The sequence below is a fragment of the Pogona vitticeps genome, chromosome 3, assembly GCF_051106095.1.
Source record: "Pogona vitticeps strain Pit_001003342236 chromosome 3, PviZW2.1, whole genome shotgun sequence".
Taxonomy (NCBI): Eukaryota; Metazoa; Chordata; class Lepidosauria; order Squamata; family Agamidae; genus Pogona; species Pogona vitticeps.
The window spans coordinates 43,014,092-43,032,894 of NC_135785.1; the positions used below are offsets into that span (position 1 = coordinate 43,014,092).

Sequence of the window (18,803 nt, forward strand, 5' to 3'; positions counted from 1 at the left end):
CAAAATATGTTAAAATTCCACATTCAGTGTTATAGTCACACTATCATGAACTGCTGAATAGCTCAGGGATGTAGGCATCTGGCTATGGAACCAAAGTTTGGGAGTTTGATTTCCCACTGTGTCTCCTTGACAGAGCCTGGACTCAGTGACCTAGAGCAGTGGTCCCCAACCTTGGGTCTCCATATGTTCTTGGACTACAACTCCCAGAAGCCTTCACCACCATTTCTGCTGGCCAGGATTTCTGGGATTTGAAGTCCAAGAACATCTGGAGGCCCAAGGTTGGGGACCACTGACCTAGAGGGTCCCTTCCAGTTCTAAATTGATGGTGGTTATGGTGGTGATGATTATTACATCTTCTGGAATGTTGTTTCATGGAAAATGCAAACACAAATGCGGAAGGAAGGAAGGAAGGAAGGAAGGAAGGAAGGAAGGAAGGAAGGAAGGAAGGAAGGAAGGAAGGAAGGAAGGAAGGAAGGAAGGAAGGAAGGAAGGAAGGAAGGACGGACGGACGGACGGACGGACGGACGGACGGACGGACGGACGGACGGACGGACGGACGGACGGACGGACGGACGGACGGACGGACATAGCATATTGACCAGAATAGTGGTGGAGACAGCAGCAGAATTGTGGGATGTCAAGCTTCCTGTATAGGTTGTTGGCTCATTCAGACATAGTACCAGCCTGTAGTTGGAACATTACTTGCACAAGCAGCAATTAGCTTTGTGATGTCACCCTGCTCCTTCCTCCCTTTTCCTCTTGTAAGGACACCAAAAATACGCACATCTTCCTTTGAACTGTGTTTTGGTGCTGGCTACTTTCAACAAAGGAGCCCCACAGTTTAAAACAGAAGTAGGCAACAATGGCCTTCCAGGTGTCTTTTGCCAATAATTCCCATCAGCTCTACTCACCATAGCCAGAGGTGAAGGATTATGAGATTTATGGCCTAAAATCATCTGGAGGAGTACAGTTACCCCAACCCCAGTTTAATAACAAATGTGAGTGCTTCCCACTTATTTTTGGTCATTCTAGAAAAGAATGGCTGGTGAGGAAAACAAGCAGGTTATGTGTGCATATTATATCTATTGCAGTGATGTCTGATGGTCCACAACTTGACTCTCCAGATGAATATACATTCTCTTTGCAGATATCTTCCAGATGTGATGGGAGATGGTCTAGCCAATCAAATCAATAACCCAGAGGTTGATGTAGATGTCACCAAGCCAGACACAAGCATTCGCCAGCAAATCATGCAGTTAAAGATCATGACAAGTCGATTGCGCAATGCGTATAATGGGAATGATGTGGATTTCCAGGATACAAGTAAGTGTGGTTCTAAGATGAATCTGTGCCACAAGGAAGGTTATGGACTTATTTGCTCAATCGCAGAATCGTTGTCTATAGAATTCCATGTTTGGGAAACATCACAACATTAATATCCACTCAGTTCTGTGTCTGAACTTAATATATGGCAAGCATGTTCAAGTGCTGGCAAGTTGGCCACTACCAGTATTGCCCCTTTCTGCTGACACTCAAGGACTGGCTAGAATTCCCTTCCAATTCAGACAGGCTTTTAGCAATGGACAGGCTAAGAAAGAGGCTTTGTAAGGATTAGTACAGTTTAAAAAATAAAATAAAATTTGTGGTCATGTTTGAAGCTGCATCTCAGTAGTTCCCTAATAATACAATTTAGTGTGCTTTTTGCCTTTACCTGTATCTGCTTTGGGCTGTTTATATTGTTTTTAGCCTTGTTTATAAGCTGCCTTAAATGCCAGTTCTGGGCAAAAGCTTAAGTATATGTCAAATAAATAAATAATGCTCTGGCATAAAGTCCTGCCATTTTGGCCACAGGGCATAAAAATCCATAGCATAGTTGTTTTTATTTCTCTTCCTCTAGTATATTGGAGCTGTTTATTCACTATCTTTACACAAGGGTCTCAGAGTCTGCACACCCAGTGCTACATGCAGTGTTCAGAGTTCAGCTCCCTCATGATTACCCAGTGTTTCCTCAAATCTTCCATAACCATCAACACCTTAGTTCACTGGTCCCCAACCTCGGGCCTCCAGATGTTATTGGACTTCAACTCCCAGAAATCCTGGCCATCAGAGGTGGTGGTGAAGGCTTGTGGGAGTTGTAGTCCAAGAACATCTGGAGGCCCAAGGTTGGGGACCACTGCCTTAGTTGACTCTTTCTGTCTTCTGGATGTGCAAAGCTAGCAAGGACTGCAGGCTTTGGAAGATGCCTTCAACTCAGACTGGTCATTCAAAACTGACACAGTCATTTGCCACCTCTGCAGGCCTGTTCATGGAGTGGATATTTCAAAACTATTAATGATTTATTATTTATTAGTTTATGCAAACATTTTTAGCAGTCTTGCTCTTCAGCTGAAAGGGCTTCCAAGGCAGTTTATATGCGATCAATAAAACAAGATAGTCCTTGTTTGGTGATTTAAACAACAAAAGGTTGGAAGAGGTTGGAAGGGAAGCAGGAAGCACATCCAGGCTTCAATTCTGAAAGTTAAATTGTGTCCATTATGATCAGCTAAAAGTAAAAGAGTCCAGGAACAGGAGAAACCCAATGGAGCTGGTATTTCTGCAGTCAATGGAATGATCCTGCTTCCTATCTTTTTCTGACGGGATGCCTGCCACCTAATGTTACGGACTCAAAAGACTAACGAGAGCTGTTTATTTCTGATCAGTTTTTTAGAATATGCCATCTCATTCCTTGCTCTAATATTTAGTGGCTCTCCTGTGTTGTGGATTCAGCTCTTTACACGAGACTGCATTCACTGTAGTTTACTATGAATTGAAATTAAATGATTTCATGAGCATATGACTGACCTTTGTATTATGGCTGAACCCACTTTCAGCAGATTCTTGGTGGCTTGTTTATATGTGGATAAAATTGAATAAAGTATGTGGTGCCATCTAGTCCTTCTTCCTGCCCTACCTACCAGTTTCTTCATTGATTCATTCAACTGATGTTCTTAACAGGCCACTGGGAATATGCCTTCTCCAGCTTTTCAGTGAGGTCTGTTGCACATTTGATGAACTGCACACAAACATAAGAACTGCACCACCAACTTGAACTTTATCTTGTGCAGGTGATGACATCAGCGGCTCCGGAAGCGGTGATGGTTGCTTTGATGACATGTGCGGCAAAAGACTGTCCAAGACTGCTAGCACCAGGCCACCAGAGATACATATTATGCCTAACTCAGGACAAGGTCTCGGTGGAAGAAGCAGTGGCAACAACAGTAGCAACAGCATACTTTTGCCTTCTTATTCTCTTTTATTACTTTCTTTGGCTGCTCTAGCAATGCAGTACCTGCGACGGTAACTTGTTTGCACAGCCATAAAAGAGACTCTGGTGGTTGAGGTCTTAACTTTGCCAAAAATGTGGACATATTTAATTCATCCTGGCAAAATGAGGGAGATCAGAGTTCTTGATTGTTTGTGATAACCTGGCAGTGCTAGAACTGGTCTTTTTATTTTTATTTTTTTATTCTGGTCTTGTTTTGAATGCTGGGCCCTTCTTTCTGTACCTCATAATAAAAGAAAGAAATTAGCTTGCCACCAAGAGGCATCCAGGGGCTACAACAGATCTTGGCAGATAGGTTTAATGGGAAAAAGAAAAAGTGGCCCTCCATGCAAACCCATTTTTATTGACTGCAATAAAATATGCAATTTATTTCATATTTTTATTTAATGTCCAAGAACATGCTACTCCAGTTTAGAACAGTACATTTTTTTTAATTTAAAGATTTCCAGTGTTCTATAATGGGAGGGCCATTTTGTATTTTTCCATTAAACAAGTGGCAAATGGTCTTTCTTTTGCTTTGATGTAGGAGCACTGGTTCTATACTATGTTGATTAACAGAAAGATCTGTTCTCTTGGAATTTAGAATCGAAGTCCACTAATTTTCAACTTTTTTCACTGCTAAAGTTAGTTACAGAAACCACTTATTAATCCTCCTACATCCAAGTGACCTGGAATGAGACCTAGGTTTTGCATGATCCTTTGAAAGTAGCAGTCAACCTGATAAAATTGCAATACAGCTGCATAATATGCAACAATGCAGTAGAAATATGCATAGGGAGAGATTTCTGCCCAACAAGCTCGTCTTCAGTCTGAGGCTGAAAAATCTTCCTATCATGAACAGTTGCAACTGTCAACTTTTACCAAAGGGACAATGCAAATAAACTGTTTTGTGAGGTTCTATGTAATACTTGTCCTGTTAGCAAAGCCTGAAAGGGCTCAATGGAGGCATCCAAGGAGCCTTTTAGATCCTATCAAATACACATGGAAGTTTGTTTGGATACATCAGATTTTTCAAATAAATGCAATGCTGGTCTTTTGAGGCTGTCCTCAGGTCTATCAGTTATGTTGATGGTAAGCAGACCAAAGCCATAGTGTACATCGTCAAATCAACCTAATGTGCCCTGCTTTTGTGTTGCATTGGCTTAGGTAACCCTATGCTATCTGATGGTTATATAGAACAATTACATCATTTAAAAAATTCTTTGTATGAATTATTTGTCAGGGATGTTGTCTGATAGAAAGGTGACGGTTGAGGTAGGATGGGGAAGACACACACACACACACACACACACACACACACACACACACACACACACACACACACACACACACACACACACACACACACACACACACACACACACACACACACACACACACACACACACACACACACACACACACACACACACACGGGGCAATGGTGCTTCCACAACAATCTCTTTTGGTTCTTTACATGCATTTGCCCTACAGCCATAGGTGTTTTTCCCCTCTTTTTTTCCAAACAGATTTAGTGCATCAGGGCAATCCTTCTGAATTACCTGAACAATGGGAAGCCCTTGACATAAACGCTGCTGTTAATTTTTCTTCTTCACATGATTTTTCTTTTGGGGAGCAAGGGAGAGTGAAAATGTATTTTTTACATTTTTACATTAAAATATAGCCTTTGCATAAAGGTTGAGACATTTCTATGCTGTGTCTTGCATCAAAAACAAATGTGTTTCTTAACCACAACATTCAAAAGGGCAGAAATGTATGGATTGTAAAATATACTCAGTCACAAAAAAGAGAGAGAAGCTCTTCTAGCCATCCTGGCATTAGAAGTGGTGAAACCGTGAACAAGCAAATTAATTCTGTGCCTGGTTCAGTCAGTTTCTATGCAGCAGTGGAAGAAGTTAATTTCTGAATCACTCCCATCAGTATTGGAGGTGGCCAATATCATTGCTTGAGTTTTGAAAAAATGGTAATAAGAATTTGGTGCCAGCAAAAATCCTTTGTTCAAGCTACACCTGCTTAGCACACAGCACTTGAAAGCCCGTGTGTGCACAACAGTATCCCTATCCACTTTTATTACTGATTTAATCAATCTAATATATTTATATATATATTGTTTTTGTTTTTAATTACACCATTCATAGGATGGTTCTGACTACAAACAACTCTTGAAAATCAAATATCCTGCCTGTTTTGAATGTAAACACAAATGCCAGATAAAAATAGAGTGCCACATTCAAATAATGTTTCATACATACAGTAGCTTTCTTTTGGTACAACAAATATAAAGAAATGAACTGCTATTATACACAATGCAGGAGAAAATGACACAGCTATCGAGTTGTGTTCCCTGTGCCATGAACTCACAAAATTCAGGACCTGGCTAAGATATGTTAAATGGCACATCATCAACGTAGAGACTTTAAAAAACCAACCCTTAATACTACCCAAATCACATGTAGAAAACAAAAAGGGAATAAGACAAAAAGTTTAGAACAAAAGCACTGTGCAAGTGCAGACGGCTGACCAATCTTTCATCAGGTTATCCACAGCTGCTGCTCCTCAAGCATGTAGAACTTCTGAGAGTTGTGGTCCAAAAATGAACTTTCCTAAGTTGTGCAGACATATTTCTCCTAGCCAGCTTTAGGGAGCAAACACTTATAGGGGAGGCAAGGCTGCACAGAAGTAAGCATGGGCAGGAGGGTATTTAGCATCCTCTGCTTATGTTTTCCTTTTGCTCTAAACTCCAAATGGCAAATTCTTTGTTTCATACATCCTGGAAAAGACCTTGAATCAAATGAGTAAGTCTGCTACTGTCCAATGTATTGCTTAACACTGTCCTATGCTTATGAGATCTGATATGTTCTTATTGGAATGTTCTTAAACCTTCCTGTTCTTATCAAGACGGCAGCACTTTGTTTTGATGTTAAAAACACTAAGCATTGCGCATACTGGTGGATTGAGTAATTTGGCAAAAAAACCTTAAAACCAGACCCCTTGCAAAATTGTCAGCCAGTAACCAGAATTGTGGATATAGAGTGCATTGTTTGTGCCATGATGTCTGTATCAGCAGCGGGATGGGGCAGTATCAGCTTTAAGAGCACTAATACTGTATTTATGTTTCACAAATGACAAACAACCTGTTGTTTTCTGGTGGGCTTGTTAGGGAGTTAAAAGTACCAATGTATCCAGAGTACACCTTGGGTCTTGTTTGTTTTTTTGAAGTGCAGTTCTATCTGCAAAACTAGATTTTTTTTTCATTTATTGGCACATTTGGCCATTTATATTTTTCTTTTGATTTCCAAGGTACTTGTAACTATCTTGCACTGTTGAACTATGTTCTTTGAATCCTTGTATAAATAAAAAAAGGCTGGAGACTTAAATCTTTATGAATGCCACTTGCAGCAAGGTATTGTTTGATATTTTTCTGTTTTTATCTGGTATTAACAGACTGCCTTTGGTAGTATCAAAGAATGTGTCAGCCTGCTTATAGAAAAGTGATTCAATAGCTTGGGAGCAGTGCCAAAAATACATATCTCAACCAATATCAGGGGGAGCACTCCTCAAAGCCAGTATATTGAGTTATGTTCTCTGGCAGAATTCAGTTGGCCTTGGTCTTTAGATAGTACATTTAAAATTGCAGCCTTAATCCTAAAATTTGGAGGCAATGATAAGTCATCTGGCTATTTCTTCTTTAGGCACCATTTCTGTGGTGCACCTACTTTCTACATATTATCTGGTTGTTTTGTGGGAGGGGTAGGGAAGGATGTTTGCGGTGTTGGACTATATGCCTTGTTAGATCCCTATTTATTTAAAGCTGACATAGTTGTGGGCTGATTTAAACTTAACTACACTTAATTGATACCAATATGTGCATATACTGGTGACTCGGGCATTATTTCCAACCAATGGCAAATGTTCATACAATAGTTTCAATCTACAGTGTGGGCTCTCCAAGTTTGATTGCAGAGCTTAATGTGAAATAAAGTTTTTCACACGTAAATCTGCTGTGTGTGTGAAAACTCCTTTCATACTGAGCTATCCAATCCTACTCACGCAGTCCATATTGCAGAATGAAATGCATGTTTCAACTATAAAATGGATCAGCCTGCAAACTAGATAAAGAAGAGGCACAATAGCCTTGTGTAGGAAAGAAATACTCCCATTCAGTAACTTGCTTTTGTATCCAACTCATTTATTTATGGGCACAATTTCAACACACATACACACTTATACCTTAAGGCATTTCTCCCTCTGTGAATGACCCATATCTTTGGAAAGATATGGATATTTTAAGCAGGTCAGAATGAAGATGCCAAAACAGTCAAGACACTGACATTGTTCCAGGGGGATCTATTCTCTAACCCACAAGTTGAGTCAAAATGTGGGAATAACCTTTTGTGACGCTCACAATTCAAGGAAATCAAGCCACAGAATTTCCAAATGTGAAGCCCCTTTACATGTGCATGCTTTTATCAGTAATGCCAAATAAACACATTATTTTCTTGTGTTCCTGATTTGTATTTCTCTGAATAAAACATATCCAGAGGACCCACAAACACATAATGATGGTCTGCAACAAAAGGCATGGAAACAAACTCCTCCATTGTCATAATGATGTCCTGGATGAACAACCTAGTTCATAACAGCTCAATTTGGTACAAGTATGCACAGGTTGATGATGATGTGGTCTAAAATCAATTGTGAAAATGAATCCAACCAAGCCACACAAATAGTTGTGCACACAAGAGTGAATAAGGACTAGAAGGAAATACTGTAGTTTCACACAGTATATTATTTCTTTAGCCCACAATCCTAAACAGTCTTTTCTTTAGCCCACAATCCTAAACAGTCTTTTATGAAATGAGTCTCATTAAAGTCAATGGATCTTTTAGGTAGACACTGAATAGGATTACACTGTAGAGTGATTTAAACATATCCTGTAGCCACCACAAAAGCAGGAAATGGTAGAAATATTATTTCTAAAATACCTTTATTGTGTAAATATTAAATGTTACATCACAGATACAAAAAGTTATCAAAAACCAACAGTTGAATTTTTTTCCCATTCCAGTGCTAGAATATTGGGATCACAATCAGTAGCCTGACATCTCTCCACTGGATTATGATCTGGAAACTCAATGCTGTCACTCAATTGCAAGCCCCCAAAGGTACCTACTGATTGCAACAGGATCTGTAACTGCACAGATCACTAGTATGCATGCATCTGGTGAGGCACTGCACATGCAGAGTCCACATATGAAACTAAAGGCTTCAAATAATGTAATCACAGTTTCAGTTAAGACCACCTCTGTGCTCTCCTAGTAACTTAAACAGAATTTGAGCCATATGGTCTTCTACTCTGATCCTCTGGGTCCCATAGTCTTGATCCTGAAGTCTGTAAAGGTCACAGGATTAAAGACGAGGAACTAAAGATATGTAGGTGTTGACTGAACCAGCCTGTTGAAGTTCCTACCAGCTCTATAGAGAAAAGGTTTCTCTCTCATGTACTTTCTGGTCATGTCTGTGTATAGAAAATGAAGTGACTAGACCTCCATAGGTATTCAAAGTCTGTAGTCTTTAGAACTCACAAAGCAAAAAGACTACAGACTTGTTTTGGTTTTGTTTTGTTTTGTTGCATTGTTTTGTTTTGTTTTGTTTTTAAGTTCATATTGCTATACTAACAGAATGGCACTACAGAAATAGAACAGCCTGGACGCGGGGGAGCCCTTTTGCCTACTGATGTTATATTAGACACTGAGGGACTCAGACATTGAGGAGGCCACAACAAGGGGTGAAAAATAAGAAGAGGATGCTGCCCTCTAGCTCTTTCTATGTGGCACCTTCAGGAGATCCACCACAGATTTCTCGAGCAAATATCCATATAAGTTTTATACTTTTTAAATGAGAAAAGCTTTGGTTTCACACTTGTACAGAATTTACTTTGGAAAAACAGAGATATTTAGCTACTACATCCATGAACGGAATTACCTGGCATAAATTCAAACACCGGAAGTGGCTTTCAGTACTGATGCAAGACTGCTCAGATCTTCAAGCCTTCCTTATTTTCCCATCCCTCCTATACAGCATTTTCCATATATGTCAAATTATAGGTCACCAAGACCAGGGCAAAATGCCCGCATTTATATGAAACTATAGTTCCCTGTGTATGGGAGATCTGCATGGCTGCTGCTCTTCTCAGGTCCCCCTTTCGATTTCTCAGGTTTTCCTCTCCACTTGTCCTCTTTTAAGAGCTTGGCCTTCTTCTCTTCCATTTTATGTCTGGGTAGTACCGGCTTCTTTTCCTTTATCTCCTTCGGTTTCCTGTGTGGAGGAGCCACTTTGCCTTTTGCCCCTCGACTACGTCTACGCATTCTCACTGTCAAAATAGGTATATATATATAAATACGTAATTGGCATTTTGTAAAGCAGAGTATTATAGGTCAGAATTTTATGACAATCTTATGCAAGAATGTACTGAATTACAAAGGTGGGAGTAAAGATGGTTATTCATCACAGAAGATATTGTTGTTACTGGTTTAAAGCACTCCTGTCAGGCTTCTACCCTGTATGGCCCTGTAGGTTGTAACCCTATGAAATTATTATTACGAATTTCACTTGAGAGAATCCAAGCCAGGATTTTATATGCTATCTGGTTAGCAATAAAGTATAAAGTGCAGGAGTTCACCTCTTTGGAATGCAAATGGTATACCTAGACCTTGGAAAAGTTCTTGGGAGTCTGCATTGGGGAAATAGCAGGGTATTAAATAAATGAAAGAATGAATAAAATGATACTTTGGTAGCCCAGATTCCCAGAAACTCTAGTCACCATGTCCACTTGCATGAACTCACGCTGTTTTGCTGCTGAATCTTTGAAAAGGATTTCATATATCTATTTACTTATTTATTTATTCAGGTTTGTACCCTGCCTTTCTGCCAAAGAAAGGCAATCCAGAATGCACAAATAAAAACAAAATTGTGACCATAATATAACAGAAAAGCCAATAAATCAAAAGTATATCACAAGCAATTAATTTCTTCTCAACAAACTAGCTTAAATATCAAAATCTGCCTGGAAAAAAATGTTCGTCAGTGGAAGGCCAACAGTGAACGGCTCCACAGTTTCCCCTGAAAACTTCAAAACTTGGACAGATTTGTACAGGAGAACATGACCTTTCATATACCCAGTTGTATTAGGCTTTGTAGGTCATAGACAGTACTCTGAATTGTCCCCCAAAACTGACAGGTATCCTGTTACACTGTTGTAAACAAAGGAGTTGGTGTTTCCTGTAACTGGCCCTAGTCAACAGTCTGATTGCCACATTCTGGGGTAGCTGAATGCTTTTCAGCTCATCATTTTAAAAAGGCAGCCCCATGTGGAGCATGTTGCAGTAGCCCAAACAAGATCTAATCAAGAAATGTATCACCATGCCTTTGCTCTCATTCTTACTACCAGGAAGAATGAGAGCAAAGGCATATTAACCCTTAGGCATCCAAGCCCATTTTTATTTGACCAATGCTTTAACAACTACTTATTTATGTAAATCTTTCAATATTTAAGAAAGGGATTTTGTTTTTCATGCTATTTGATGTTTCCATTATTTATATAACACTCAGCAATTTTTAAATGCAGAATAGTTTGTAAGTACAATAAATTAATAACACAGAATCAAGAGTAATAGAGATAGAGCTGGTTTCTTCTCTCCCCCCCCCCCAATATACTTGCATTGTTTATCAAAAGGTGCCTAGCAGTCTTTTTGGGGAGGGGTACACAAGAACAGAAGTCTTCACCTATTCAGGAAGCATAGCCCTGTGCCCTTGGGAAGCTTTTTGGAGTCTTGGGACAGTAGGGGAGGCTTTAATATTGAAAAATCACTGCCAGAGCGACAATAACAAACTTGATCCAGTGGCATGACTGCCGGCAGCAATTTTCAAATATGAGCATGCTTCCCAAGGGCAAAAAGGGTCCCCAGGGAGCCTTGCAATCTGAAAAGAGGATATTTTGAATTAAATTAAATTTAAATTAAAGTATGGGACCATTCACACCATTTTAACATTGTCAAATGCATTTCAAAGACATTTCAGAATATAGGGCTTCAAAATAAAATGGTAATACAGACACAATATACAACGTTAGTCATGCTTTAGTCATGCCAGCTTACAATACAGAAACACAACACATGAAAGAAAACACCAATACTTGAAAACAGTCACTCAATAAATAAAAAGAACTAGACGGTAGCAGAAAAAACAAATAATAAGCATCACCATGTAGTTTTAACAAAAGAAAAAATGAGAAGCAAAACATCTACAGTTAGCGACTATCTGAAACACCAGAAAATAAATATGCTTAATGAAAAAGCAGTGTGAAAATTTGCTTACCAGACAAAAGTGAGGAGAATTCTACTTCATCAGACTCAGCTGCAGATGAAGCATCTTTTCCAGCAATAAAATAAGGGGCAAAGACATTTCAGAAATGTTCAACAATACAAAAATATTATGAATGCCTCAAAGGAACTCTGCCTTCTGTGGATGTCTATACTACAGTAATTTCTATACATTGCTAGAAATAAACAATGAGATTTACATTTAATTTATTGAGCAAATGGTGTTTACAAAGGGTTCTGATTATCCCATATACATTCTTAAGGTATACAGTATATGCCTTCATTTTGACAATAGTTCCAACATACATAACATGGAAAACAGAAATTACAGTTTAAAATCTTCAATTTGTACATTTTGTATACAAATAAATGCAGCATCCCTAGACTATGTTCACATGAATAGCAAACTTCAGTTTAATTACCTCAACACATCTTATCTTCAGCTTTGTTTTCTGAGAAGAAGTTAATTGAAGGAGGGAGCAATGATTTTATTTAAAGAGAAATAGATTGTTCCATATAATAAAATGCATTGAATAAATACTATGGAAATATGTTCATTTTTGTCGTCCCCCCCATCCCTCTTTAAAAAGCAAATCTAGTGAGCTTTGAAATTTTCTCATTTTTCTCAATATGAGCCTCTTGTGGGGAAAAAAATCTGTTTCTGTGCAAAATGTGCAACCACTACAGCTATCCATTGACTGCTAACACCTAACACTGTCCAACCATATTCATGTGCACATAGCCTACTAAATCAGCAATCATTAGAAACTTTACAAATAAAAAATCAACTATAGCTGAAACGCCACCACCAATTTCCTATGTGTCTTCACTTAAAGCACATTTTATACTTCCACTTGTTGGGATTTTTGTCCTTATGCTTTAGTGAAAGCATTACAGAGTCCCGATACAGGTCTTATCCTTTCAATTATTTGTTCCATCTCATGGAAATCTTATTGGATCATCCAATATGGCGCAACAGATGAAATACTGCTCATGTAATTCTAATCTCTGTACAACCATAGAAATTGGTCGTTCTATCAACCCCCATTTAGTGTCTGTATGCTGGAATTAAGAAAACTGTGATGGCTGTCTCTTCCAGAAAAATACTTCTCTAAATTCTCACCACCGACTGGATTGTTTAGTGTGTTGGATTATCTGGCTGCAGAATCAAAGGTCAGGAGTTCAATTTTCCACTGTCCCTCCTGGGAAACCTATATAGCCCCAGAGTGCTGCTAGAAGAAGCGATTTCTGAGTACTTTATACCTAGGACACCCTGGCAAGAGTTGCCATAAAGCAAAATAATGTACTGACACATAATTGGTTGATTAAAGTTTTCACCATACACACTGAAATTTTGCACAGAACTGACTGAATGGTATATGTTTTCCAGCTTGTTGGCTAAACCAGACTGATGTCACATCCCAGGTCATAGTCTCCAGTGGAATGAAGCCTATTAAGAATCAGGCTGATAAGAAGCACACACTTTTTTTGATGCCAGCTTGGTCCAATTCTTGGTGGGCAAAAACCCCACAATTATCTGGCACATTTGTGTGTTCAGCCTCTTATGAACAAAGCAATATTAAGGTATCCTCTTCTACAGCATCTAGAAACCTTTATTGTCTGTAACACTTTTTCCACCGAGGAAGAAAGTAAATCTTCATAGCTATAGACTCAGCTTGACTGATGTTCAAAATTAATGTTTTCTTATTGCAAGTCTCCAAAAGCTTGCCACAGCTGCTTCATCCAAATGATGAGAATATTTTACCAGTTTCTCCATTCTTTGTATCTCCATTCTTACCCATGCATTGACTTTTTTCATCACATAAGGACAATATTTGAGTTTCCAGATTAATTAGAAGAAAACTGAACAGGATCCTTTATAACAACACAGAACAGTTACGACCACATCATATTCAACAGACAAGGCATTCTAATCTCCACTTTTAAGAGGATATCTTGAAAGCGAGAACAACCTTCTTTGAAATCACTCCTCTTGGCTCCAGCTCAATTGAATTTAATTTGCCTTTCAAGGCATTCTTTTACTTGCCTTTTCCTTGAGTTTCAAGGCTACAGGATTCAGGAATTTAGGTATATAAATAAATCCATGTCTTTGGTACAATATACTGGTCACAAGAATAACACGTCACTGTACAAGCTGTCCATCTCTCTTTCATCATTCTCAGCCAATATTCTTAGAAGAGCAGAATTCCCAAGATGCAGTGTACCTTACCCATGATTTGCAAAATACTATGTTCTGAAGAAGAATTAAAACTGAGATTCAGCCCAAATGTATTCAATTCAGATCAAGTATTTTGGGGCATAATCACTTAAAAAAAGTGGGATGGGGTGTTTTTGTGCTGAATTTTAGAACACTTGCTTTGCAATAACTTGGATATTTGTCAAGAGCTTTGGAAGATTTAAATGTGACTTCCAAAATGAATTAACATATTTTTAAAAGGGACTTTATAACATACACAAATAGGTTTAGGATTAATGATGTCAGAAAACCTGATACCTCGACAAATCTGTCATCTCATGCTCAACATATATGCAGAAATGATGATCAGGAATTTGGAGAATTAAGAAAAAAGTTGCACAGCTTTAGGTGAAATACATTATTTTGACAGAAATACTGAACCATGTCTTAGCTTAGCATGTTGGAAATAAGGTACTGGTACAGAGTGGAGAAGTTCAACATGAAACTCCCATATGGGTGTCACCTCTAAAGTTTGTGTATACTGGAATTCCACACAGAAGCAATAACACATGAAAAGACGGTATTATGTTGAGTGGCGCTGATCAAGTGACAGCATAAACTGTAACTCCAAAAGGAGTGATGCTGGCATAGAAACCTTTGTGTGGTCCACCACTTCAAAACACTAGCTTGTTTAGAGGTAGTGAGTTTTTCACCCAGAAGCATATACATAGAAACATGACTGTCTGAATGAGACTTTAGATAATAACACATTCCGTTTTCTAAGTAAAATGAGTCACATGATGGATGATCCCCACCAAGATACCAAAATGAATGGCAGGAAAAGAAACAGTCCACATTTTTTCAAAACAAAGGTAAGACAATTCCATGTGAATGGAGCATGCTCATTGTCCCCATCCAGAAGGCACAAAATGTTGAAAGCAATAGAAAAAAAGAGGGGAGTGGGCAGATCACACTTCAAGGATATCAAAGGAAACAAATTGGTCTTCAAACACTATAATCTTTTACAAGGCACTAATATACTGGAAACTAAGAGTCCAAGGGAGTATTAATTATGGAAAAGCAATCCTTCTGATCCTAATTAATAATCTATCCTAAGGACTCTTACAAATAACCAGGAAGGGGGAAACACCCAAACTAACCATCCTGGGTCCCAAATTTGCCCAGAGCACAAGCTATATTATACCGTAAGCTGCACAATCAGCAAGCTACCCATCCTGCTCTGAACAGGAATGCCATAGCATTAGCAGAACTGCAAAGTAAAGTTGCTAGATCCCGACAGCACACACGATGGGGCTCAACTATTCAAAATATGCTGCTACATTTTATCACAGCTACACCATGATTTTTTAAACTGTAGATTCTGAAATATGATCCAGCCCATGCACAAGCAGAGATCTTTGTTTCAGGCAACGGATCCTTGCTGGCCTCTGTGCTGTATCTGTTTTCTCTCAAATTCTGTGTCCAATGTTCCAAGCAATGTTTCATTTCTATTACTGAATAAGTAGCACTTTTTCAGAGGGATGAATGGTTGAGTTGTTTTTGTAGAGAAGAAATTCATTGAACATAGTTGATTATTTAACATATTTGGTGGCATTTCAGTTCTGTTGTATCATTACTCCTCACCAGAATCGCTTTCATGAGCACCAGGACTTGAAGTGGGCCAAAAAAAAAAAAAAAACACTTTCATCCATAGTTTCTCCAGCACAGTGAATATCTCAAATTCCATGAAACTCTTGAAGTTACGTGAGACAATGCATCATTTTGCAAATCTGTTGTATGGATCCTCTAGTGAAGGCTTGAGCATCTTCTTTTCGGCAGCAGCTGCATATTCTTTACAAATACTGACCAATTATATAACTTACAAAACTTAAAAAGGAACAATTAAATTTCTCAGCCAGGAAGCGACAAGAAAATGTATTGCACATGTTAACAAATTGGCTATCTCAAATTTAGAGGCATTAGCTGGCATAACCTAGCAGTTTCACTAGCAAGAGATCATTCAGCTATGCATTTTTTTCTCCTAATCTACATCATACTACAGCAAAGAAGCCAACCTACCTGGTTGCATGCACTCCCGCTTATGACGTTCATTCCAAGCCTTTGCTTTGCAGGACTTGCTGCAGGTGTAGGTTTCAAAACATCGTGTGCATGGTGAGAGGTTCACACCAACTGATCGCCCACACTGATAACAATATTTGAAGAAGGGCAACCTAAAGGAAGGAAGGAAGGAAGGAAACATGTGATAAACAACACCAGTAACATATATGCAAGTTAACTTCTTAGAACAGATATAGCAAAGAAGGGAGAAGTCAAACTTGTTCATATAGGGAAGAAAATTTTGGTTACATACACAGTGATCAGTAGTTGTGGAATGTTAGATTTTACAGCATGATGTATTTTGCTCTAAGTAATTTATTCTTCTTATCTCAAAAATTACTCTCAACATTTTTCTATTCCAGATAAGTTTCCACATGCCCAAGTTTAATACAACATCCTGTGAGGTTTCTAAAATCAAGATAATGTCAATAGAAAACTGTTGCAACACCCTTCTACTCGTTTTCTGAATATTAATTTCAACTGATAATTTTCACACCACACTCAAGAGCAAATTTGGAGATAATGGCTGGAATCCTCTGGTATTTGCATAAGGCTTACTTAACTTGCTAACTGAAGCTAAATGACAAGGTAGCAGGAGGCATCTTGGTTGTGCAATCAGTGCAAGTCAAGACATGAAAACAAGACACACATAAGCACAACAATGAGCCAAGGAATGATGCTCACACCTTATGTGAACACCAACAAAATTCTGGTGACTGAATTACAAATTATTCGTTAAGTAGCTGTTCCTTTAATCAATGAGAGCATAACAAGGACATTTCAAGTGTTGCAGACTTGAAGCTCCTTTACCGATGTATTCACTTTTAGATATTGTTTTAAGGATTTTTCAAGATATATCCCATTCTCTTATCAATCTTTTCAAAATACTGACAAGCAGCGGAACAACTAACACAATGGAAAATGAAGATCTTTATTTTGACTCTTAAGGCAAAAAGAAAAAGGAAAGAAACAACAAAGCAAAATTATTATTTAAGATCAATACATTTATTTCAGTGTGAGCTTTTGTGCATTACAATCCACTTCTTTAGAAACATCCCTCCATACAATGAATTGTAATCCCCCAAAACTCTCATCGAAATAAATGTGTTCATCTTAAAGGTGCCACAAAACATTCATTTTTGTTCCTTTTCTTTTTGTAGTCCTGCTTTGTTCATTTCTGTTTTTGTTGTCACTGAGCAGACTAACATAGCTACTTCTCTGAATATTGAAAGAAAATTTTGGTTTTATTTTGGATTCAGCAATCTTACCTTGATGTATCTGTTTCAGGTAATACCACTCCAGACCCAGCTGTAGATTGCCTTCTTGTGGATGCTTGGTAATAAATACATAAATATATACTGTAAATTAAATATTTTTCATTTAAAACAAAGATATGTATATCTGAGGTTAATATCACCTGATTAAGTGTAGTTTTTGTACTCTTTGGTCAAATGTTTCATTGCTTCTCTTACAACTCAGGAGATAATATCTAAATCCTATAAGAGAGACAACATAACTTAACCAGCCAAATTTTTGAAATCTCAGGCTGGAACTGGACATTTGATACAACCAGCAGCCTCACATCTCCCTATCAGCCCTATAATACCTAGTAAATAAAAACAGGTGGCATTATTTAATGGTTAGTTTCTTACGTTTACATTCCTCCTATCTCCCAAAGTACTGAAAGGAGCATACACAGATCTCTTCCTTCCCTCACAACAACTGTGTGAGGTGGGTAACATTATGACAGTGTCATACAGTGAACTTCATGGCACAGATCCCCCCCATTTGTATCCTTTGTCTCACTGTTTCCCGGCATGGTTTTACCAGCAGACCATTACTGCAGCCTGCCTCAGCTGAGTGAGCCAAATCAATGAAAAGTTGGCTTGGACAGTGGACAGAACATCTCAGCATGGACCTGAGAATGGATGTTCCCTTTCAGATCCACTAAAAGGATGCAAAAGCATCTTACCCACAGATGTCTCAGCAGTTACCCCTAAATCTTCCAAACCTACCGTACCTTTCCCACATGGCTCACATGAATTCCAGCGGTACCATACCTATTGTGTTACAATTTTGTAAACTGGTTGGAGTATTAGGTCAGATAAGGCTTTAGGCCAATTTGGGGGGAAATGACCAGGACCACACCAAACTCAATATATTTTTATTGCTTCACTCCCATGTAGTAGGAGAACCGCATAGTAAGTCATGCCCATGTGGTTTCTCATATTCTGTCACACCATGTTTTTCTTCACACTGGCATGCTGACAGACAGGTGCCATTGGTAGGCAGGTAGTTCATCTGATGTATGCCCTAAGCTGCAGTAACATAACTTCTCCTGAAACCAATAGAATTGTGGCTGAATTATCTCTTCAGCTATGTGTGTTTTCATGCACGTGGACATGCATTTCCAACTTCACCTTTAGCTTTTGTGCCACTTTATGACTAGGTATGCAATATGTTTATACTCTGAAGGCTTAATTTGGGCTCACCATATTTGAGTCTTCGAAGTTCCTCCTTATCCCACTGTTTTTCTTTTAAGATGACAGTCTCACGAAGTCGTTCACTAAGGAATTCCAACAACTTCCGGCGAGCACTGAAGAGATCCCGCTCTGATGGTGAAAGAGCATGGTATGGTGTACGCATCATTCTTTTGTCCTGCAATATACAAACATCATATGAGGCCACCTTCCTACCAACTCAAAGAGCAGCTTCAAGAAACTTATTTGTGTTAGAACAGCAGTATGGGAGGAAGGGATTACATTCCCCTTTCACACTTTCTTTC

At 38.6% G+C, this 18,803-nt stretch overlaps 2 protein-coding genes across 4 annotated transcripts in view; one reads left to right on the forward strand and one right to left on the reverse strand.

Annotated features, from left to right (window-relative positions):
* Positions 1 to 6,720, forward strand: part of GPC1 (glypican 1) — a 251,897-nt gene extending 245,177 nt beyond the window's left edge. The window contains exons 8-9 of the mRNA XM_020786409.3: positions 1,148 to 1,323; positions 3,105 to 6,720. Of these exons, the coding sequence (XP_020642068.3) occupies positions 1,148 to 1,323; positions 3,105 to 3,340 (412 nt within the window). The 3' untranslated portion in view covers positions 3,341 to 6,720. The remainder of the gene's footprint in view (positions 1 to 1,147; positions 1,324 to 3,104) is intronic.
* A 2,239-nt stretch (positions 6,721 to 8,959) lies between these two features.
* The window catches only part of ANKMY1 (ankyrin repeat and MYND domain containing 1), a 46,693-nt gene continuing 36,849 nt past the window's right edge, over positions 8,960 to 18,803 (reverse strand). For 2 of the 3 annotated variants that reach the window (XM_078389243.1, XM_020786399.3), the window contains exons 14-18: positions 18,511 to 18,676; positions 17,287 to 17,350; positions 15,980 to 16,131; positions 11,699 to 11,752; positions 8,960 to 9,695 (exon numbers count right to left, since the gene is read on the reverse strand). In XM_078389243.1, the coding sequence (XP_078245369.1) occupies positions 9,460 to 9,695; positions 11,699 to 11,752; positions 15,980 to 16,131; positions 17,287 to 17,350; positions 18,511 to 18,676 (672 nt within the window). In that variant the 3' untranslated portion in view covers positions 8,960 to 9,459. The remainder of the gene's footprint in view (positions 9,696 to 11,698; positions 11,753 to 15,979; positions 16,132 to 17,286; positions 17,351 to 18,510; positions 18,677 to 18,803) is intronic. The other variant, XM_020786400.3, reaches the window with a different exon arrangement.